Source organism: Coregonus clupeaformis, chromosome 1, assembly GCF_020615455.1.
Source record: "Coregonus clupeaformis isolate EN_2021a chromosome 1, ASM2061545v1, whole genome shotgun sequence".
Lineage (NCBI taxonomy): Eukaryota > Metazoa > Chordata > Actinopteri > Salmoniformes > Salmonidae > Coregonus > Coregonus clupeaformis.
The window spans coordinates 6,096,076-6,119,426 of record NC_059192.1 but is presented as its reverse complement, the minus strand read 5'-3'; the positions used below and the strand labels follow the sequence as shown (position 1 = coordinate 6,119,426).

General features: G+C 48.1%; 1 protein-coding gene across 3 annotated transcripts in view; it reads right to left on the bottom strand.

Moving 5' to 3' along the window:
• The window catches only part of LOC121575182 (myosin phosphatase Rho-interacting protein), a 71,796-nt gene that overhangs the window by 11,137 nt on the left and 37,308 nt on the right, over positions 1 to 23,351 (bottom strand). The window contains exons 5-16 of one of the 3 annotated variants that reach the window (XM_045224838.1): positions 22,744 to 23,009; positions 22,098 to 22,542; positions 16,112 to 16,238; positions 14,567 to 14,671; positions 12,268 to 12,324; positions 11,063 to 11,131; positions 9,211 to 9,300; positions 8,325 to 9,002; positions 8,076 to 8,213; positions 3,893 to 6,511; positions 1,219 to 1,366; positions 831 to 948 (exon numbers count right to left, since the gene is read on the bottom strand). In XM_045224838.1, the coding sequence (XP_045080773.1) occupies positions 831 to 948; positions 1,219 to 1,366; positions 3,893 to 6,511; positions 8,076 to 8,213; positions 8,325 to 9,002; positions 9,211 to 9,300; positions 11,063 to 11,131; positions 12,268 to 12,324; positions 14,567 to 14,671; positions 16,112 to 16,238; positions 22,098 to 22,542; positions 22,744 to 23,009 (4,860 nt within the window). The remainder of the gene's footprint in view (positions 1 to 830; positions 949 to 1,218; positions 1,367 to 3,892; positions 6,512 to 8,075; positions 8,214 to 8,324; positions 9,003 to 9,210; positions 9,301 to 11,062; positions 11,132 to 12,267; positions 12,325 to 14,566; positions 14,672 to 16,111; positions 16,239 to 22,097; positions 22,543 to 22,743; positions 23,010 to 23,351) is intronic. The other 2 variants (XM_045224855.1, XM_045224873.1) reach the window with 2 other exon arrangements.

Sequence of the window (23,351 nt, the reverse complement as noted above, 5' to 3'; positions counted from 1 at the left end):
ATGTGATCAAAAGCAGTCCTATAGCATAGATTCTGATTGGTCAGACCAGCATCGAACCGATCTTACCACGGGTACTTCCTGCTTTAATTTCTGTTTATAGGTTGGTAGGAGCAGGATGGAGGCGTGGTCTGATGAGGCACTTTTCTCAGATTTCCTTTACAGCCGTGATTATAACCACTGGGAATTATCTCAGGAGATAGTGAGGTCAGCATTTAACCGTGAGGTATTCCAGATTGGGAGAACAGAAAGTCCTGAGGAATTGTAAGTTACCACAGTCACACCATGAGTTGTTGATAATGAAGCTAATCCCGCCTCTCCACGCGATATATACGGAAAACCCAGCAGGCTGCATAGCCGAATCCAGCACAGAGCCCATGAGCCACGTTTCAGTGAGGCAAATTACGTGAGTCTCTCGGGTCCCATTGGTAGGAAATCCTCACTCTGAGCTTGTATAACTTATTGTCCAGAGACTGTACATTTGCTAGTAAAATACTAGGAAGCATTAGGTGATTTGTCCTTCTCCTTAGTCGGACCAGAATGACAGCTCTCTTTTTGGTAGGGCTCCTGGAATGAATGGAACTGCTTCAGGAGAACTGAACAAAGGGTCCAGTTCTGGAAAGTCGAATCTGTCAAATTTGTGGCGAGTAACCGCCGATCTGATGTCCAGGAGTACTCGTCTGTCATACAAGATAATACTAGAAACATTCTGAGCAAATAAAGTAAAAAAAGAACACTAAAATGAACAAAAGACTGCAAAGTTGGCTAGGAGCAAGCAACAGGGGCGAACGTGTCTGTCGGTGCCATCTTGTCATTATGATATGCTAACTTACTCGTGTTGCCTGCATATCTCCTCTATGTCTGCGTTCTCTGTGTTGCTGTTGGACTTGCGGGCCTTGTCCAGCTCCTTCTCCAGCTCCGACCGGTGTGCGTTCTTCATCGCCTCGATTGCTGGGGCAACCAAAACAAAGAACGTTGTTATTGAGGAGAGATCATCTGGCATAGCCGGACCACGTTAGGTTATCGTGTTGTTTTAGAAAGAAAAATCCACTGTTTTAGAAAGCAGAGCCTGAAGACCATGGTAACTCACATTTATGGGTTTGTGTACACAAGTGAACAAAATACTTCATGTTAGCCTGATGCTACTGCTGTGCCTATATAATTACCAAGGTGCTACTGCTGATAGGGTTAGCGTTAGCTGCTATCGCAATTACTACTGACCGGCTATGGTAGCGGCAGTCTCCTCGGCTAGCAGCCTCTCCTTTTCCTCGTGTAGGTTCTCCAGCTCTCTCTGGTTTTTCCTCTGCAGCTCGTCGACCACCCTCTGGTGGGACTCCTCCATGGCAGCAAAGCCCCTCTCACAGGTGGCCTATCAACGGAGGGGAATGGGTGCAAAGTGAATCTACATGAAACCATAAGATAGGGCCAGGGAGTTTCCTGCGTGACCATGTGAACCTGACTAGGAAAACCTCTGGACCCTAGTTATAGGGTATAGAGTGCACTGGAATTTTTCCTGGTCAAACTCTGGACCCAGAACTCCTGACCCCAGCCACAACCACTGCTGATCATCTATTCACTGACGACAAACACCAAGCTAGCTACTTTAGCCATTAACAACACAAGCCTCTGGTACAGAATACACAATACGTTGAAGAAATGCGTAGGCAGCAAGAACACAATGTGATTGAGAAGCAAAACAAAACAGAAGGCTGTGTTCTGTAGCCTAATTATCCCTGCAACAGTAAAGGTATTCAACCACTGCCAGGTTTTTTAGCCAAGTAAACCCGCTCGCTCATAAAACACCTATTACAGATTGAGTTAATGTCTAGTGTCTCATATTGTTAGCCGTCTATAAATGTGAAAAACCTCTAATCTGTTTTTATTGGATAAATCTGGGTGGAATGTAGGAGGTTGAGATGAGACCAAATAGAACGATGGATAATAGTGGGGTGATTCCGTGGGGACAGACAGACAGTGTTGAGTCTGGTGTGTCTCCATCATAAGGGGCCAGGGACAGCCTGTCTGTGTCAAATGAGGCAGGATTGCCAGCTTAGCACCAACACCTTTTAGCAGTATAGAGAAAGTTGGCTGGGGAGGGGAGGAGGGGGTCTGATCAACACGGTTTTAGCAAGGGCCATTCACAACGCTATTATAATTACAGTGCATGTTTCCACAAGAGGGGATTTGAATGGCCTTCCGACCAGCTCGACCCAAATCCTACTTCCGTCCTCTATTCAGCGCTGCTAATCTGAGTACTCAGTCAACGGAGCTGTCCTATAAATTCCCAGCGCTCGGGAAACTGGCCTAGGTGGGAACAAACTTTGAGACAGAGTGAACCAATCCCCCCCCACCCCCCTACTAGATGGATCTATGGGGGGCACTTCCTGCTGTGACATCACAGCAAGCAACACCTGCCCTTTGTTTAGTGTGTAAGGGATGAAACCTGTCCTGCACACGGTCATCAAGGACCAGGAAGAGCACCGCTACAATGTTCCCTACTGACACTACAATGTTATTGCAGTTAGAGGACCGCACCACCAGTCTGTCCCTATACACAACAGCAATACAAAGATTACATCTTCAGCAGCGACAAAAGACATGGTGTAGCATATGTCAACGTGTCAGCTGTGCTCCCAAGCCGTGTCATAGGCCTGAGTAGAAGACCCCATGTTTCCTTCCTGAGGTTTACAACCCCATGTCATCTGCTTAGAAACAGCCTCTATTCAGGCCTAATAAAACCATGCAGAACTCAACAGCTCTTCAAACTATTCCCATAGAGCTGGCTGGCTTCTACACGTCTACAACACAACGTAATGTAGAGACCATGACAATGGATACAAGTTGTTGTTTTTTTACTTGAATTCTCTAAAGAAATACACAAAACCTAGGATCTATGAGGTATGAAAACATCTGGGTAACTATATGTTTACATACATTACCAAGGATTCTGGGTAGATGATCACGGTGGAATGTGGTTAATAGACTTTTCATTTGCGATTAGATCTCGTTTTTGCATTTCTTCCTTTTTTAGAATGACTTTTCCAAGAAAGTAAATATGTCTATGCTTCAAGCATTCTGCAATGTTTTGATAGCCTGTCAATTATCATTACTTGTTAATCAGCATGTCAGAAGGGGGAAAGTTGTTTGTTGTCAGTTAAAGCAACATCACATCAAAGACAAAGAGGTAAGCCCCATGCATCTTTAAATGCAGTTCATTTAGGCTTCATCATCCTCAAGAAAAAAAGCAATATGTCCACCTATCTAAATCATGTATCTGTTGAGGACAACAATAGGTAGACAGCTTTAAAAGGGCTTCAACCATTTGTCTAGGACACTTCTAATATATACGACGCCTACTGTAGCTGCCGAGGAACTCATTTCATCAGCAACTATACCTGCTGGGATGATCATTTCAAATTGAATGTGTAAATATGCTGATAGACACTAAATAACATGACCTGAATTATTTGTCAGCCTCACTTTCATGGGACTGTAGGACAGGTTCTGGTTGGTCTCCCTAAGCAGATGGGTTGCCTCCCACATTAACAATGTTCCAGTTGGGATTTCGGAGACTAAGTTCTGGTTAACTAACCTTTTCCTGTCAAACAAAACGGGTTCCTCAGCGCACAACTAGCGTCAACAACCACATGCACTAACAGTGGATTAGTCACCATGCAACACTGGAGGATACTGGTTTACAAAGGAAAGGGAGGTACGAGGGGGTCGGGAGGGTGGGGGGGGGGGGGGTAAGGGAGGGAGAAGGGGGTCGGGAGGGGGGAAAGGAGGTAGGAGGGGGGGGTCAGGAGGGTGGAGGGGGTCGGGAGGGTGGGGGGTTCCACAAGGAGACAAGGCATCACGGACGGAGAGAACAGAAAGGACAAGGTACGGCTTCCACCTTCAGATTCTCCAGGTCTTTGTCGTATTTCAGCCGGAGGATAGCTGCGTCGCCCTGGAGCTCCCTCCGCTTCATCTCCTCCGTCATGGCCGAGATCTGGGCCACCAGCTCCTGGATGCGCTCCTTGAGGGCAGAGGTTGTGGAGGTCTCAGGGGACATCGTCCCATCCTCTGCCCCAGTGGGATAGCCTACTCCTGGGGTGACATCCATCTGGTGATGGAACTTCTCCAGTAGGACGCTCCCCTCTGTCTCGTGTTTCTTCTTCAGGTTCTCCATGCAGACAGTCAGAGAGTCGATCTCCTTCACGTTTTCTTCACGTTCTAGACGCAATATCTCGGCCACCTTTGCCACCTCCTGTCTCAGATTTTCTGTTTCCTGTGCGTAGACGTCCTTGATCTCCCGCAGCTCCAGCTTGTGCTTGGCAACTATGTCTTGCAGCTGTATGGCCTTGTCCAGTGAGTCAATGGGCTCCCCTTCGATCTGAATGTGTGTTACTGGTCTAGTATCTTCACTCATAGTGCTTTCAAGGCATGGCAGATGATTCTGTAGATCCGCCAATTTGGATTGGAGATCTCGGTTCTGTTCTCTCAGTAGAGAGCAGTTGGCACAGTCAGAGTTGCCAATCTGAAGTTTCTCAACCTGTGTTTCTTTCAGCTCTTTCTCGTGATGGAAGTTCAGCCTGCTGATGAGATAGGACATGTGAGCTTCTGTGGCTGCGTCTTGAAGGTGCTCAGACCAACGTTTCTTAAGTTTGCCGGAATCAAAGCTAGCTAAGACCAAGGACAGGAGCTTGTCATTTGTGGACATCTCAATGGTGGAGGCAATTAGGTTAAACAAATACACTTTCTCTTGCAATGCCTCTGTTAGATCTTTCAAAATGTGCGTGTTGGTGTCATTATCAAGCCAGCTGCACCAATTCAAAAGGTCTGCTTCCATGGTCTGTGCAGTCACAGTAATCTCATTATCAACTTCCATCTTGGGTCGAGGAGAAATCCTGTTCATCAACAGCAACATGCTCTTCTCAGCTACCATACGCTGTGCTACACACCTTTCAAAACGACATGCACCTTCAGTCTCGCATGGGCTAACCTCTAGAGCGCTCAACAGACCACTCCAGAACGCTGCCTCTAATACCAACCTTTTCATTACTCTCTGACTTACTTCATCTGGCTCCTCTTCAAAGGATCCGAGGCCGTCTGTGATATGTAAAGTGCTTTTCAGATCAATTAGCGTTTTCTCCACACTAACATCTACCTTCACTAACACCTCTAACACCCGACTAAGGGCCTCAGACTTCATCTTTATCTCACTTACTACTTGCCTTACAACACTTTCGTCTGCTACCTGCCTCAACTCTTCACTAACATTCACTTCTCTTTCTCCCCTAGCCGACTTCGCCTCTACCTCCAACTTTCCTCGCAACATCCTAATCTCATTCTCTGCCTCTAAAAGTTTCGGCCTCTGGACTCTCTCCGATTCCTGGTTTCTAGCTTGAAGTTCAACATTCTGAGCTTTAAGTTCTCTACAGAGCTCTTCCTTTTCTAATAGCATGGCCCCTGTTGCCTCCAGCTGCTCTTTGAGTTGCTCCTTCTCCTTAGGAGCACCTTCCTCGGCCATCTGGAATCCCAGACCTTTGAGAGTGGCCTCTTTCAGCTGCAGTCTCCTCTCCCTGTCCTTCAGGCTGCTTCCTAGCACCTCCAAGGTGACCAGGGCTTCGTGAAGCTTCACAGACTTCTCATTCAGCTCGCTCTCATAGAACTCCCTGTCGATAGCGTTGGCTTGGCTCTCCGCTAGTCTGACCCTGACCCTGTTCAGCTCCTCTAGGACCAGTAGGTGTTGTTTCCCGCCTTGCAGGTTGATCAGCTCCGCTTTAAGCCTGTCGATCTCCCCATCTGCCTCAGTTAGTTGGTTCACTATCTCCTGACAGTGCTGGTACAGCGCTCCATTTTCGCTGTTTAGAAGTTCGACCCGCCGGGACAACGTCCCGATGGTTATCTCGTGGCTTTCCGAGCGGTCTTCGATTTGACACAGTGGTCCGTAAGGGGTCTTCAGGCTCTCCGCCTTCTGAACACTTCCCAACATGTCCTCCATGGCCAGGAGACGTGATTCGTAACTGCGGATGCTTTCGCCCGCCCTGGTCAAGCTCCTCTTCATGTTCTCATTCTCTACCTCTCGTTGAGACTTCCAGCTCTCCAAGAGCCTCTGGCAGCTACCCTGTTCTCCTATATCCTGACTACTCTCCAGGCTGACTTCACTGTGCGATCTTAGCAATCTAAACAGTCCCTTCAGAGTCAGGGGCTTTCCTGATATCAAGTCCTCTAGCTCTTGAATCCTGTCGGCACTATCTTCGATCAAAAAGCTAACAGTCTTTTTGACGGGTGGCTCTGAGGAAGGCAGGCTTTCCAGAGGGGTTGTTGTTTGGGGGTCGGAAAGGTAAGGTTCCGCGAGGGAGAGGTGAGAAAGCGAGAGGCCAAGCTGCGCCTGCATATTACGCTTTTTCAGTTCTTGCAGCTGCAGGAGCTCTTTGGTCTCCTGGTACTTCCTTGCTAAGCTCTGAGCTTGAGAACTAACCAGTTCCGGCCTCTTCGTCTGGGGCTCGAGATCGGACTCCAGAACCAGCTTGGAGAAGGGGACCAAAAAGTTGGTTAACACACATAGCAAAGGGTGAGAAGGCTAGCTAATATTTTTTAGATTAATACATCAATTATTTCCCTCTGGATTCAGAGCAATTAAACATTATGAAATCATAATATATGTCATTTTGAGTTCAACATTATACCATTTAACCATAATGATGAAAAAACATTGCAGAAGTAGAATCCAGCTTCTATCATTAATGATGAGAATTAGAGCGCTGGAAAGAGATTTAATGGTCATGATTAGTGAATCACAAAATAGCATGCACATTAAATGGATGAGAGTTATTTCATGGGGTAAGTGATGAAAAGTTAGTGCTAGCTAGGTGGTTTCATTAGAGATGGGAGGCATACCAGGCTCTAGGAATAAACGATGTTTTTGAACTATCATTTTTCTGAATTCTTTGTGTTCTTCACAAAAACATTTCTCAAAAAAAGGCACTCATCACATCGCATCACACTGTGTAATAGCAATGTAACAATGCTGGTCAAAACTAAAATCAAACAGTGTAATGAATGTGAAAATTGCTTCTTAAATTAAATAAACCAAAAATAAGTAAAAACAACATGAACAGGACATTTATTATTTACTCCTGAAATGACCTTTTATTTGGCTTTAGAAAAATGCAAAAGGCAGCATAAACTAATTACATTCTCTCCCTCTCTAAACATCAAAGTCGTCAACTCAAAAATGTCTCCAAAGCCCCTTTTGAACTGAATCTCATTTAATTTGTTACATCCAAGAAAACCTACTATTTTTGATAAACTCAGATTTACACAATACGTGGTGAAGAATTCAAAAAGCATACTTTAACCCTCCATACGGACACACTCTCACCTCTCTCCCTCTCTAACACACATAAACACAAGCAAACATCCAATAGAAAACTATTATCTGCATAATGGTATGGCTCACACATCAGTTAAAAAGAAGAATGGATGGTCGGAACATTAGTTCATAAAAAATCTGAAATCCATGCAAAGAATTCATTAGGAGACAAGCCGAACATGTTATTTAAATACAGTTCCGAGCCAAATGTCATCATTTCAACAACTATGGCTGTACTGTTGAAGTCAAGCAGCCTAACGCATTCATGCCATTTACAGCATCACAGGAACATCGAAAAGGAAACTTATCCATCTAATGTTAATCATTAAATCGGATGCATCACATTCAATACACATGCATGAGTTTGGAACATCTGTCCTACCTGAAAAGAAACAACATCAGCAAGAGGTGATGGACGAAAAGAAGCCGTAAAAGGAGAAAAACAAGATCTTCACGTTTCTCCTCACATGCAACCAACGGACTCATGCAAAAGGCACGTTCTGGAGCGGGTTTTGTAGCTTTGATGTCAGTTTGTTTGATGTTTTCTCACAATAAAAATACAACATGCAAAGGAGGTTACGAAATGGAAAGAGAACACACAGCTCAATCTGTACGGTTGAGTTTATGAAATCTGAACTTGGGTATGAACTCAACAGGACTGCCTATAGAGAATAGAACAGCTCTGAGGAGGAGAACAAAAATAGCTGGTGCTGCTTACCTGGGAGATGTATCCGGAACGGACGTGCTGCTCTCTCTCCAGAGCCGTCCTCAGCTGGACCTCCAGATTGTGTTTGTGCTGGTTGGAGTCCACCAACTGCTGGTGACAGTTCTCCAACTGCACCTTGAGCTCTTCTACCTGGGAGAGGCACGGTACAATGGACAAGGTGAACGTGTGAGGAGAGCACTGACCTATCAAGAATCTCTGACCTTTGACATTGCATTGATCTCGGTTCACATAAACACCCACCCCTTTCTTGTAGCTCTCCAGGAGTTTCTCCAGCTCGGCCGTCTCCCTGGTCTGCAGCGTCGAGGGCAGAGGTACCCGCCTCTCATCCCTGATGGGTGTCTGCTCCACCTGCTGCCAGTGCTGCTCCATCTCCTCCTCCGCCTTCTGCTGCATCTCCAGGGTGGGGGGACCCCCACCCTCACCCCCAGGGCTGCCTTCACTCTCTCCCCCCCTCTCATAGTCCATCCTCCCACCTTCAGAGCCTGTTGATTGGTCCACGGAGGAGCTAGTCACAGACTCATACCTCCTCCTTCGTTCTTCCCTCCGCCGACTCCGATCGGGGTCTCCGATGTCAGTCTGCAGGGGCTCGGACTTCTGGGCCCGCTGCTGGGCCAAAGCCTGGGCAATGGGTCGGAACTCTCCCCAGTCGAAGGTCTTGGAACGGCCCTGTTGTCGGCGCTCGCGTGCCCGGCTCTTCTTGGGGCCTGGCCCTTGCTCACGCTCCACGGACGAGGTCTCGGAGGGAGGGGAGTCCTGGGTCACGTCCGGCTGAACCAGCCCCTCCAGTGGGGAGAAGGAGCTGTGGTTGCTAGCCACGTCTGGAGCGGTGGAGGGTCTGACGTTCTTCATGACAGCCTGGATCCAGTTCCTCCGTATGCCTGCAGTCATGGCCGACAGGGTGTGTACGCCCTCCTGGGTCTGAGGACGACAGTTAGGGCGTTAGATTCACACTGTACAATAACAGCTATAGCATTGGGTGACAGCGAAGGGGTCTGTTACTTCCATACACTGAAGTGCTTTTTGATAATAAAACAAGTGACAAAAAGGGTTACATGAACGCAAATCAATCAAATCATTACTACTACCGATGATAATCTGAGACTGTATGTGAGTGATTGGGGCTTACATGTATCTGGAAGCCGTAGTTGCGTTGAGCCTGGTATTCAGTGACATTATAACACGTACACAGGTCTATTTCCCCGTCCAGATCTGAAGCCTGCAAAACAGCAGCATTACAGATCGTGAAGTCAGGAACAGAAGACTATTATCAGCGTACAAGCAGCCAGTTGCAGGAGTTAAACAATTATTTTGAAACTGTGTACTTACACTAAACAAAAATATAAACGCAACATGGAATAATTTCAAAGATTTTACTGAGTTACAGTTCATATAAAGGAAATTAGTCAATTGAAATAAATTCATTAGGCCCTAATCTATAAATGTCACATGACTGGGAATACAGGTATACATCTGTTGGTCACAGATATCTTAAAACAAAGGTAGGGGCGTGGATCAGAAAACCAGTCAGTATCTGGTGTGACCACCATTTGCCTCATGCAGCGCGACACATCTCCTTCGCATAGAGTTGATCAGGCTGTTGATTGTGGCCTGTGGAATGCTGTCCCACTCCTCTTCAATGGCTGTGCGAAGTTGCTGGATATTGGAGGGAACTGGAACACGCTGTCATACTCATCAGTCCAGAGCATTGTGTACAGATGCTTGCAACATGGGGCCGTGCATTATCATGCTGAAACATGAGGTGATGGCGGCAGATGAACGGCACGACAATGGGCCTCAGGATCTCATTATGGTTTCTCAGTGCATTCAAATTGCCATCGATAAAGTGCAATTGTGTCTGTTGTCCGTAGCTTATGCCTGCCCATACCATAACCCCAGCGCCCCCATGGGGCACTCTGTTCACAACGTTGACATCAGCAAACCACTCGCCCACATGACGCCATAAACGCTGTCTGCCACCTGCCCGGTAGAGTTGAAAACGGGATTCATCCGTGAAGAGCACACTTCTCCAGCGTGCCCAGTGGCCATCGAAGGTGAGCGTTTTCCCACTGAAGTCGGTTACGACGCCAAACTGCAGTCAGGTCAAGACCCTGATGAGGACGACGAGATGAGCAGATGAGCTTCCCTGAGACGGTTTGTGTTAACCCACAGTTTCATCAGCTGCCCGGGTGGCTGGTCTCAGACCGTCCCGCGGGTGAAGAAGCCGGATGTGGAGGTCCTGGGCTGGCGTGGTTATACGTGGTCTGGGGAGGTCCTGGGCTGGCGTGGTTATACGTGGTCTGGGGAGGTCCTGGGCTGGCGTGGTTATACGTGGTCTGGGGAGGTCCTGGGCTGGCGTGGTTATACGTGGTCTGCGGTTTTGAGGCCGGTTGGACGTACTTCCAAATTCTCTAAAACAAGGTTGGAGGCGGATTATGGTAGAGAAATGAACATTCAATTCTCTGGCAACTGCTCTGGTGGACATTCCTGCAGTCAGCATGCCAATTGCACACTTCCTCAAAACTTTTGACATCTGTGGCACTGTGTTCCGACACAAAAATGCACATTTTAGAGTGGCCTTTTATTGTCCCCAGCACAAGGTGCACCTGTGTAATGATCATGTTGTTTAATCAGCTTCTTGATATGCCACACCTGTCAGGTGGATGGATTATCTTGGCAAAGTAGAAATATTCACTAACAAGAATGCAAATAAGTTTTTGCACAAAATTTGAGCGAAATAAGCTTTTTGTGGGTATGGAACATTTCTGGGATCTTTTATTTCAGCTCATGAAACATGGGACAAACACTTTACATGTTGCGTTTATATTTTTGTTTAGTATACAAAGTTATCAATAGGAAATCAATACCGTATTGACTAACACGTATTCCATTTCTTTTAAAGATAACCACTGCCCTTGCTACAGTCGTCACAGTTGAACTAGCACGATTGACGAGTCTGGATGGATTTAGAGATAAGTCACCTCTTCAGCAATTGAGTCCTTGTAGTATCGGAGGCTGTGGTCTGTCAGTACGAACCAATACTTCTTCCACTGTAGGGGAGAAAGGGAACACAGAGTTCACTGGGAATACAGAAACGGTTCTGCTCCCCATGTAGACTGAGAATAAAACATCTATTTAGCGCCAGTGGGAGTTATGATGGAGCAATTTTACATTTTTTAAATTTTAGTCATTTAGCAGCCGCTCTTATCCAGAGCGACTTAACAGTTAGTGAGTGCATACATTATTTTTGTATTTTTCATACTGGCCCCCCCGTGGGAATCGAACCCACAACCCTGGCGTTGCAAACACCATGCTCTACCAACTGAGCTACACCCCTGCCGGCCATTCCCTCCCCTACCCTGGACGACGCTGGGCCAATTGCGCGCCGCCCCGTGGAATGACATCAGGAGCTTGGTTCTGTGTGCAACACATAGATTTTAGTCATTTAGTGGTGCGTCTTACAGTAGTGAGAGCATACGTTTTTTCATACTTTTCGTACTGGTCCCGTGCGGAAATCAAACCCACAACCGTGGCGTTGCAAGCACCATGCTCTTAACAACTGAGCTACACTATACCCAGCACAGACAAACACCGAAACAAACCCCTGGAAGAGGAGACTGGGGATGTTGGTAGCCCCTCTGAAAAGTAAGGATTTCTATGAAAGCTGTGTGTTAACTTGGACTGTGCAATAAATCAAATCAAAGTTTATTGGTCACACACACATTATTACAGATGTTATCACAGGTACAGCGAAATTCTACTGTATCTAGCTCCAACAACGCAGCAATATCTACAAATATATAGCGTTGGCGCATCGGTCTACACATTAAACATAGCTGTAAAAGAACATGGATCTGCTGTATAAAGAGAGGCACCACATAACCCTTTCAACTGTCACCCATTGAAGCTGTGCCATCAAAGACTGACTGACGCTCGGCTCTAAAGGCCATAGAATACTAGAACATTCTAAAAGGCATTAGATGAACCTTCAGATGACTGTTTGAACTGCAACTGACTCCCTGCTTTGATGATCTGACCTAAAAAATTAAAATACCATTTAAAGAAATCTCAAGGCATCAAATAATGTTCATTATTCAAGAGTTTAAATTTCCCAGGAACATATAAAAAAAAATAAAAAAAACATCAGTTGTTTTGGTGATGTTGGTAGGTTTGGTTTGTTGCTTACTTGTCCTTCCTCATCCAGCTTCACCATCCAACCTTTCTTGAAGTTCAGCAAGTCGGGCTGGACAAAGAAACAAAAATACATAACTTTAAATCTTTAAAAATGCCAATGAAATCAACCCGAGGTCCAGTAAAGTTAGTCTAGTGAACCCACACAGCAACATCATGCAAGATGAACCAAGAGATGCTGAAACGCACAGATACCAGGTGACCAAAGGTGCAGCCTTTTAAAAACAACATCCATCTGAGATCCACGTAGCTCTTCATAACTTTAACATGTCATACTTACAGGCGCCCCACAGCTGAAAGAAAGGTACGAGTTATCCCGACTAGGCGTCTACAATACATAGCTGGCAGATGCGTTGCAATTTCAACAAGCTGCATTTTCTGCACTTTGTTACATAGATGTTACCGTATTTCGACTATTTTGAACATTTGTAATGACTATTTTGAACATTTGTATGGTTCAAAAATACCCTTTAATTAGTTAATTTTGGTCAACCTTAAAAAAAAAACGTTATGTTTGAGAAAGAGCAGAAAAAAAATTATCCACATTCTGGCTCTGTTCAAGGTAGAAATTTCCCCTGAACACAGACCTAGGATCATATTACCTTACTGCCAATCCTACCCAATCATTTGGAGGATACAATAATAACTGACCCCGGACCAGTGGTTAGGGGAAACACGTACCTACTCCACTAGGCATCACAAATCCTGCTATAGAAGTCTTAGTGCCCAGTAAAACAGTTCATGTCTGTTGTGGTTTCACACAGTGGGAGAAAACACACACACACACACACACACACACACACACACACACACACAGTGGGAGAAAACACACACACACAGTGCCCTGGGGAAGCGGTGCTGGTTTGTGTCGCACACACACGCACACACACACTTGAGACAGAAAAACACACACACAAACCGTGCGGAATGGGTGCCAACACACAGAGGCCTGAGAGCTATGGCTGAACACAGGAGAAGCAGGAAGAAAACCTGGAGAGGAGAGGGAGCTGTGCTGCCCCCTGCAGCACGGAGGACTGCATTAGGACGTCCACGACACCAACCAACCAGCTCTGAAAAAGCATGTCCCAACCACGTCACCCATCACAGCCCCCATTGACTGTACTGCCCCAGCCACGTCACCCATCACAGCCCCCCTTGACTGTACTGCCCCAGCCACGTCACCCATCACAGCCCCCCTTGACTGTACTGCCCCAGCCACGTCACCCATCACAGCCCCCCTTGACTGTACTGCCCCAACCACATCACCCATCACAGCCCCCCTTGACTGTACTGCCCCAGCCACGTCACCCATCACAGCCCCCCTTGACTGTACTGCCCCAACCACATCACCCATCACAGCCCCCTTGACTGTACTGCCCCAGCCACGTCACCCATCACTGCCCCCCTTGACTGTACTGCCCCAGCCACGTCACCCATCACAGCCCCCCTTGACTGTACTGCCCCAGCCACGTCACCCATCACAGCCCCCCTTGACTGTTCTCTACAGTATCATCCTCTACCAACCCAGTCATGAAAACCCTGGCCGCTAAAACAGCCGAAAAGAGTAGGAACCGAAAGACACCCCCTACGAGGTGCAGACTAATAGATCATTAACCATAACAATCTCTAGACTGCCTGTTTTATTAAACTAACAAAAGGCACGGCGTACCAAAATGGGTTCATTACATCATTAGTACGGCCGAGCCAGGAGCTGCTGCAGGGACGTGTTCCCAGCCAATCCGGCACCATGCGGCTGAACGGACACAGTGACTCATCATCATAACGTTTACATTAGCTAAGGCCTGCTGCACCCTTTCTCAACCCAAATACTTTATGCCCTTATCTTTTATTATTTCTTATTGTTGTTGCGTTGTCGAGTGGGGAACCTGAAAGTAAGCATTTCATTGGACGGTTTATAGAACGTGTTTCCCGTACATACGACTAATAAAACTTGAATACTCTTAACCCAACCTATATACTCCACCAACCCCACAACCCCTTTAAACCTCCACTCAGCAGGGCTAAAGTCCTGCATTGCTGATGACCTCTAACCCCGCAGCTTTGGGAGAACAGTAGAACTATTGCGGTGTTGTCTGGACCTGGAGAGAAAGCTCCTACACACACACACACACACACACACACACACACACACACACACCCCCTTGGGTAAACAACAGCGCTAACGGATTACAATGTTCTCATTTGAAAACTCTCCCTGGTGAGTTTTGAGTATGTCAGACTGACCCCATAGAAAGACTGAACGACAGAAGAGAGGAGAGTGAAATGGTACTCACGGTCATGACGGACTCGGTGGTCCTGCGGTCCAGGGACTTGGCTCGTCTGAGAGGCGGCAGAGTGGAGGGGAAGTCCAGGCCCTGGCCCAGGTCATGTCTCTGCCCCTGAGACACACAACATAACATCAATAATCCAGCAGCCATTTGGGTCAAAATGGTCAATGTCTGAAGACAGGGGTCACATCAATGTATCATGAGCCTAATTCCGTTCCTATAGAACACCTACCTACCTCATGGATTTCAGAGGAGCAAATCATATCATACTATAGCCTTAATGTATGTTATTTGTTTTTATGATCAGAACATCGACTCCTTCAATGTGAACAGTTTAACGTATGCTAAAATGAGATACCATCTCTGCACAGCTGTCATAAGAAGAACAAGTATTTTTCTATCAGAATCACACATCTTCAAACCAGAACTTGAACCCAACAGCCTTTCACTAAACCAGAGAGAATGGAAACCAAGACCACTCAGACATTGAAGAAAACAAGCCCCATCCAGGAGCAGTGTGTGTGTCTCAGAAAGAGCGAGAGAGAGTGAGAGAGAGATGGAGGGAGACAGAGCGAGAGAGAGAGAGAGAGAGAGAGAGAGACAGAGACAGAGACAGAGACAGAGACAGAGACAGAGACAGAGACAGAGACGAGAGAGAGAGAGAGAGAGAGAGAGAGAGAGAGAGAGAGAGAGACAGAAAGAGATGGAGACAGAAAGAGATGGAGAGAGAGAGAGAGACAGATAGAGAGAGAGAGACAGAGAGAGAGAGAGACAGAGAGAGAGAGAGAGAGAGAGAGAGAGAGAGAGAGAGAGAGAGAGGGGGGGGGGGGGGGGAGAGCGAGAGAGAGCGAGAGAGAGATGGAGGGAGACAGATAAAGATAATGGGTGTGTACGTGCAGGTGTTATGATGTTTACTATAACTGCCCTTTATTTGTGCCAGTCTGAAAATGCCAAACATGCTCGACAATACAGACAGGACAAACATGACAAAACAGACAGGACAAACATGACAAAACAGACAGGACAAACATGACAAAACAGACAGGACAAACTTTGTGTACAGGTCTTAAAAGTAGCTTTTAACAGTCTGACTTCTGGGGACATTTTTCTCTGGAATTTTTTTTGGGGGACAATTGCTCTCTTTTGAGGTCTTTCTGTTGTTGATGTTCCGGACCAGGCCAGAGCAGAGTCACGGTGGGAAAGGGAAGTTAGTATCATCAGGGGAATCGAGCCACAGAATGGAAAATGCAAATGAATACAGCACACGCTCCTGACCTCAAAATAAGGAAAGAGGGAGACTGTGTGTGTGTGTGTGTGTGTGTGTGTATATGAGAGAAAGAATCTGCTTCATATGCAACAGCTAACAGAATCTAGCTGAGCTATTTCATGTGATGTTGCTTGTAAAACACTGGGCTATAAAACAAGTAGACAATGTCCTGTGTCAGCTAGGGCTATCATATCTGGGCAGACGCTTTTCTCATACTTGATAACCTCTCTATGATCAGCGAACTGAACGGGTTTAAAGGTCATAGTATGACCCTGTAGTTGTACCTCTGTGTGGAAGCGTCGGTGTTCGCTGCGGCTCTGCCTGACTCCAGACCTCCCAGTCTCCTCCACCTCCATCCTCTCCGTGTTCTCCAGCTCCAACGCCTCCAGCTTCTCTATCACCCCAGATCGGCTGCAACACACAGGGAACAAGGTTAAAGGTCAGAGGTGAAGGGTAGAGGTTAGATGCCTTTAGTTGAACTTTCATTACATTTTCCTGTGGATAAAAAAAAAATGGATACAGCGAAAGATAGAATTCCTTCTCAGGTGGAGAGAATAAAATAACCATTGGATAGTTCAGTTTTGCGTGTGTGTGTGTGGGGGGGTCGTTCACCAAGTAAACATCGCATAATCCACATGCATATAAATGAACATTACTTTACACTGCTACATGAAACTGAGAAACCGTTCTAACTTCCACAAACAAACACAGACACACTGACAGCATTCCTCCACACACACATCTTTCTTTTAACCTTCTCTTTAGATAAGGAGGAGAGCTATTCGGCTTACAGGGAGCTTGGAAATATAACATTACTGTTTTTATTCTGCCCTTATTAGGGGAATCCTCTGCGGTAGCTGGCTTCCATAAAAGGCAACAAGCGAAGGAGGGAGAGAGAGAGAGAGAACGGAAGAAAAAAAGAAAGAAAGAGGTATAGACAAGAGTGGCAGCGTGTGTGTGTGTGTGTGTTACATTTACATCATTTAGCAGACGCTCTTATCCAGAGCGACTTACACATTGGTGCATTCAACTTAGGATAGCCAGTGGGACAACCACATCTTGATCACAGTAAGTACACTTCTTCAAACAAGCAGCTGTGAGCAAAGTCAGTGCAATCAGGGACAACTACGTCTCGATCCCAATAAGTACATTTCTTTAAACAAGTCAGTGCTAGCAGGTGAAATAAGTCAGGTGTTAGTTTAGACAAAAGACAGTGGTAGTAAAGGGGGGGTAGAATGATTACTATTATACTATTCCAGGTATTCCTTAAAGAGTTTATAGTTAGTTATAATTCAGTAATAGCGTGCTAGTTGGCTGCTGGGGTCCGTTGGCGGCGTTCCCAACTGAAACCAAACGGACAATCAGTCTACAGGACCGTCCTCCTCTCCTCCTTTCAGGACCAGTTCTGGATGAGGGGACGAGGCGGGTGGGGGTTGGATCTGGGAGGAAGAGGATGAAGCACACCCCGGTGTGTGTGTGTGTGTGTGTGACCTCTTGACCCTTTTCCCAGAACAGAGTCAGGAGTGGATGATGAGCGTATGGAAAGTACAAAGCCTGTTTATTCAGTGTGTTTATGTTGAACCTCAGCCCTGATAAAACCACAGGGAAAGATTATTATCAATAATCAACATAGTTCATGGGAAGCATACTGGATCTGTGGAAGACAGAGATTCACACATCTTACACTGGCTGGATTTCACCAAATACAGCCTTTTCCTCTGGGACTGAGTGTGTGTGTGTTGACGCAGGTGCGTTGGGGGTGTGTGTGCATCACAAGGATGTGTGTGTGTGTATGTGTGTGAGTTTAGAAGCAGAGACTGTGTATGTTGCTGCGTCATGGGATTCTCTACAGATGTCATTCTGCTAGTCTAAGATGGCAGTCAGACAGTTCACTAACCTGGTTTACCAGTCTATGTCAGTACCTGATTAACAGATAAAGCTTTACCTAGATAAATATATCCCGGGTAACAAACGGTGATTGCAGTCAGAATCACCTCCTCTCTGAACTAAGACAGGACAAAGACTCACCTCCTCTCAGGACTGAACACGGCCTCTCTCTAACGTCTCTCTGAACTAAGACAGGACAAAGACTCACCTCATCTCAGGACTGAACACGGCCTCTCTCTAACGTCTCTCTGAACTAAGACAGGACAAAGACTCACCTCATCTCAGGACTGAACACGGCCTCTCTCTAACGTCTCTCTGAACTAAGACAGGACAGACAGGACAAAGACTCACCTCCTCTCAGGACTGAACACGGCCTCTCTCTAACGTCTCTCTGAACTAAGACAGGACAAAGACTCACCTCCTCTCAGGACTGAACACGGCCTCTCTCTCCTGTCTCTCTGAACTAAGACAGGACAAAGACTTACCCCCTCTCAGGACTGAACATGGCCTCTCTCCTGTCTCTCTGAACTAAGACAGGACAAAGACTCACCTCCTCTCAGGACTGAACACGGCCTCTCTCGAACGTCTCTCTGAACTAAGACAGGACAAAGACTCACCTCCTCTCAGGACTGAACACGGCCTCTCTCTAACGTCTCTCTGAACTAAGACAGGACAGACAGGACAAAGACTCAGCTCCTCTCAGGACTGAACATGGCCTCTCTCCTGTCTCTCTGAACTAAGACAGGACAAAGACTCACCTCCTCTCAGGACTGAACATGGCCTCTCTCCTGTCTCTCTGAACTAAGACAGGACAAAGACTCACCTCCTCTCAGGACTGAACACGGCCTCTCTCTCCTGTCTCTCTGAACTAAGACAGGACAAAGACTCACCTCCTCTCAGGACTGAACACGGCCTCTCTCTAACGTCTCTCTGAACTAAGACAGGACAGACAGGACAAAGACTCACCTCCTCTCAGGACTGAACATGGCCTCTCTCTAACGTCTCTCTGAACTAAGACAGGACAAAGACTCACCTCCTCTCAGGACTGAACATGGCCTCTCTCCTGTCTCTCTGAACTAAGACAGGACAAAGACTCACCTCCTCTCAGGACTGAACACGGCCTCTCTCGAACGTCTCTCTGAACTAAGACAGGACAGACAGGACAAAGACTCACCTCCTCTCAGGACTGAACACGGCCTCTCTCTAACGTCTCTCTGAACTAAGACAGGACAAAGACTCACCTCCTCTCAGGACTGAACACGGCCTCTCTCTCCCGTCTCTCTGAACTAAGACAGGAGAGACAGGACAGACTCACCTCCTCTCAGGACTGAACACGGCCTCTCTCTCCTGTCTCTCTGAACTAAGACAGGACAAAGACTCACCACCTCTCAGGACTGAACACGGCCTCTCTCTAACGTCTCTCTGAACTAAGACAGGACAGACAGGACAGACTCACCTCCTCTCAGGACTGAACACGGCCTCTCTCTAACGTCTCTCTGAACTAAGACAGGACAGACAGGACAGACTCACCTCCTCTCAGGACTGAACACGGCCTCTCTCTAACGTCTCTCTGAACTAAGACAGGACAGACAGGACAGACTCACCTCCTCTCAGGACTGAACACGGCCTCTCTCTAACGTCTCTCTGAACTAAGACAGGACAGACAGGACACTCACCTCCTCTCAGGACTGAACACGGCCTCTCTCTAATGTCTCTCTGAACTAAGACAGGACAGACAGGACACTCACCTCCTCTCAGGACTGAACACGGCCTCTCTCTCCCGTCTCTCTGAACTAAGACAGGACAGACAGGACACTCACCTCCTCTCAGGACTGAACACGGCCTCTCTCTCCCGTCTCTCTGAACTAAGACAGGACAGACAGGACAGACTCACCTCCTCTCAGGACTGAACACGGCCTCTCTCTCCCGTCTCTCTGAACTAAGACAGGACAGACAGGACAGACTCACCTCCTCTCAGGACTGAACATGGCCTCTCTCCCGTCTCTCTGAACTAAGACAGGACAGACAGGACAAAGACTCACCTCCTCTCAGGACTGAACACGGCCTCTCTCTCCCGTCTCTCTGAACTAAGACAGGACAGACAGGACACTCACCTCCTCTCAGGACTGAACACGGCCTCTCTCTCCCGTCTCTCTGAACTAAGACAGGACAGACAGGACAGACTCACCTCCTCTCAGGACTGAACACGGCCTCTCTCTAACGTCTCTCTGAACTAAGACAGGACAAAGACTCACCTCCTCTCAGGACTGAACACGGCCTCTCTCCCGTCTCTCTGAACTAAGACAGGACAGACAGGACAAAGACTCACCTCCTCTCAGGACTGAACACGGCCTCTCTCTAACGTCTCTCTGAACTAAGACAGGACAAAGACTCACCTCCTCTCAGGACTGAACACGGCCTCTCTCCCGTCTCTCTGAACTAAGACAGGACAGACAGGACAAAGACTCACCTCCTCTCAGGACTGAACACGGCCTCTCTCCCGTCTCTCTGAACTAAGACAGGACAGACAGGACAAAGACTCACCTCATCTCAGGACTGAACACGGCCTCTCTCTAACGTCTCTCTGAACTAAGACAGGACAGACAGGACAAAGACTCACCTCCTCTCAGGACTGAACACGGCCTCTCTCTAACGTCTCTCTGAACTAAGACAGGACAAAGACTCACCTCCTCTCAGGACTGAACACGGCCTCTCTCCCGTCTCTCTGAACTAAGACAGGACAGACAGGACAGACTCACCTCCTCTCAGGACTGAACACGGCCTCTCTCGAACGTCTCTCTGAACTAAGACAGGACAAAGACTCACCTCCTCTCAGGACTGAACACGGCCTCTCTCTAACGTCTCTCTGAACTAAGACAGGACAGACAGGACAAAGACTCAGCTCCTCTCAGGACTGAACATGGCCTCTCTCCTGTCTCTCTGAACTAAGACAGGACAAAGACTCACCTCCTCTCAGGACTGAACATGGCCTCTCTCCTGTCTCTCTGAACTAAGACAGGACAAAGACTCACCTCCTCTCAGGACTGAACACGGCCTCTCTCTCCTGTCTCTCTGAACTAAGACAGGACAAAGACTCACCTCCTCTCAGGACTGAACACGGCCTCTCTCTAACGTCTCTCTGAACTAAGACAGGACAGACAGGACAAAGACTCACCTCCTCTCAGGACTGAACATGGCCTCTCTCTAACGTCTCTCTGAACTAAGACAGGACAAAGACTCACCTCCTCTCAGGACTGAACATGGCCTCTCTCCTGTCTCTCTGAACTAAGACAGGACAAAGACTCACCTCCTCTCAGGACTGAACACGGCCTCTCTCGAACGTCTCTCTGAACTAAGACAGGACAGACAGGACAAAGACTCACCTCCTCTCAGGACTGAACACGGCCTCTCTCTAACGTCTCTCTGAACTAAGACAGGACAAAGACTCACCTCCTCTCAGGACTGAACACGGCCTCTCTCTAACGTCTCTCTGAACTAAGACAGGACAAAGACTCACCTCCTCTCAGGACTGAACACGGCCTCTCTCTCCCGTCTCTCTGAACGAAGACAGGACAGACAGGACAGACTCACCTCCTCTCAGGACTGAACACGGCCTCTCTCTCCTGTCTCTCTGAACTAAGACAGGACAAAGACTCACCACCTCTCAGGACTGAACACGGCCTCTCTCTAACGTCTCTCTGAACTAAGACAGGACAGACAGGACAGACTCACCTCCTCTCAGGACTGAACACGGCCTCTCTCTAACGTCTCTCTGAACTAAGACAGGACAGACAGGACAGACTCACCTCCTCTCAGGACTGAACACGGCCTCTCTCTAATGTCTCTCTGAACTAAGACAGGACAGACAGGACAGACTCACCTCCTCTCAGGACTGAACACGGCCTCTCTCTAACGTCTCTCTGAACTAAGACAGGACAGACAGGACACTCACCTCCTCTCAGGACTGAACACGGCCTCTCTCTAACGTCTCTCTGAACTAAGACAGGACAGACAGGACACTCACCTCCTCTCAGGACTGAACACGGCCTCTCTCTCCCGTCTCTCTGAACTAAGACAGGACAGACAGGACACACCTCCTCTCAGGACTGAACACGGCCTCTCTCCCGTCTCTCTGAACTAAGACAGGACAGACAGGACAAAGACTCACCTCATCTCAGGACTGAACACGGCCTCTCTCTAACGTCTCTCTGAACTAAGACAGGACAGACAGGACAAAGACTCACCTCCTCTCAGGACTGAACACGGCCTCTCTCTAACGTCTCTCTGAACTAAGACAGGACAAAGACTCACCTCCTCTCAGGACTGAACACGGCCTCTCTCCCGTCTCTCTGAACTAAGACAGGACAGACAGGACAGACTCACCTCCTCTCAGGACTGATCACGGCCTCTCTCTCCCGTCTCTCCTCACCAGGACTCCTCACTCTGCTCCTCTTCTCTGCCTTCCTGGCCTCGGCCTCCAGCCTCCTGGACCGTGGTGTATCATGGTGCCCTCCAAGGGCCAGCCCTAACCGCCCCGCCGGGTGGCTCTCTGCGCTGGCCACCGTGCTGCCGCTGGCGTCAGAGTCCAGCGAGCTGACCGAGCCACTGATGTGGGAGCCGTTGGACAGCAGGGAGCTGCCGGAGGGGAAGGGGTCGCTGGGGACCGGGGAGAGACAGCGGGGCACCCCGCCCAGGCTGGAGCAGGAGCCTGTGGGGGACAGGAGGTCCTGGTGGGGGAGGGGGACCGAGCCGTGGAGGCCGCTTCGGTCCACCTCATCACCGTTGACTGAGCCGGCGTCTGAGCCCCGGCCCACGGAAGCACAGTCACCTGGAGAAGGCAGGGGGTGGAGGGTCAAAGATGGAGACGGACAGACGAGATCATCTCCAAATTGTAATGTTATGTTTTACCACTGTGCTGCTTGCTAACACCATACCAATGCTTTCAGATATATTTGATGTACTATTTATATTAGACTATATAATGGGGACTATGGGACTAGATGTGTAGTGCACTGTGGTTCCTCCATACCTGTAGAGGGCAGTGGTGAGCCCAGCCGGGCCAAGTCAGCAGCAGGCCACAAGGCCGCCCCTTCAGCCTCTCTGTGGCTCAGCTCCTCCTGCCAGATTATGGAGCTGGAGTCTGGAACGTTCTCCGAGCCCGCCTCAGGGATACCTGACCCCTTCACCGCCACCTTTGCTGGTCCTGGCTCCTGAGAAGTGTTGGGCTCCACCTTGCGCTTCTTCTTCTGGTTCTGCTTGTTGGTCCTGGGATACACCACCAGCTGTTCTGTCCAGCTGGGCAGAGAGAGAGGAACAGAATGTTAACCTGGGCATAGAGAACACACACCAGACACACACACCAGACACAGAGAACACACACCAGACACAGAGAACACACACCAGACACAGAGAACACACCCCAGACACAGAGAACACACACCAGACACAGAGAACACACAACAGACACACACACCAGACACAGAGAACACACCCCAGACACAGAGAACACACACCAGACACACACACCAGACACAGAGAACACACACCCCAGACACAGAGAACACACACCAGACACACACACCAGACACAGAGAACACACACCCCAGACACAGAGAACACACACCAGACACAGAGAAC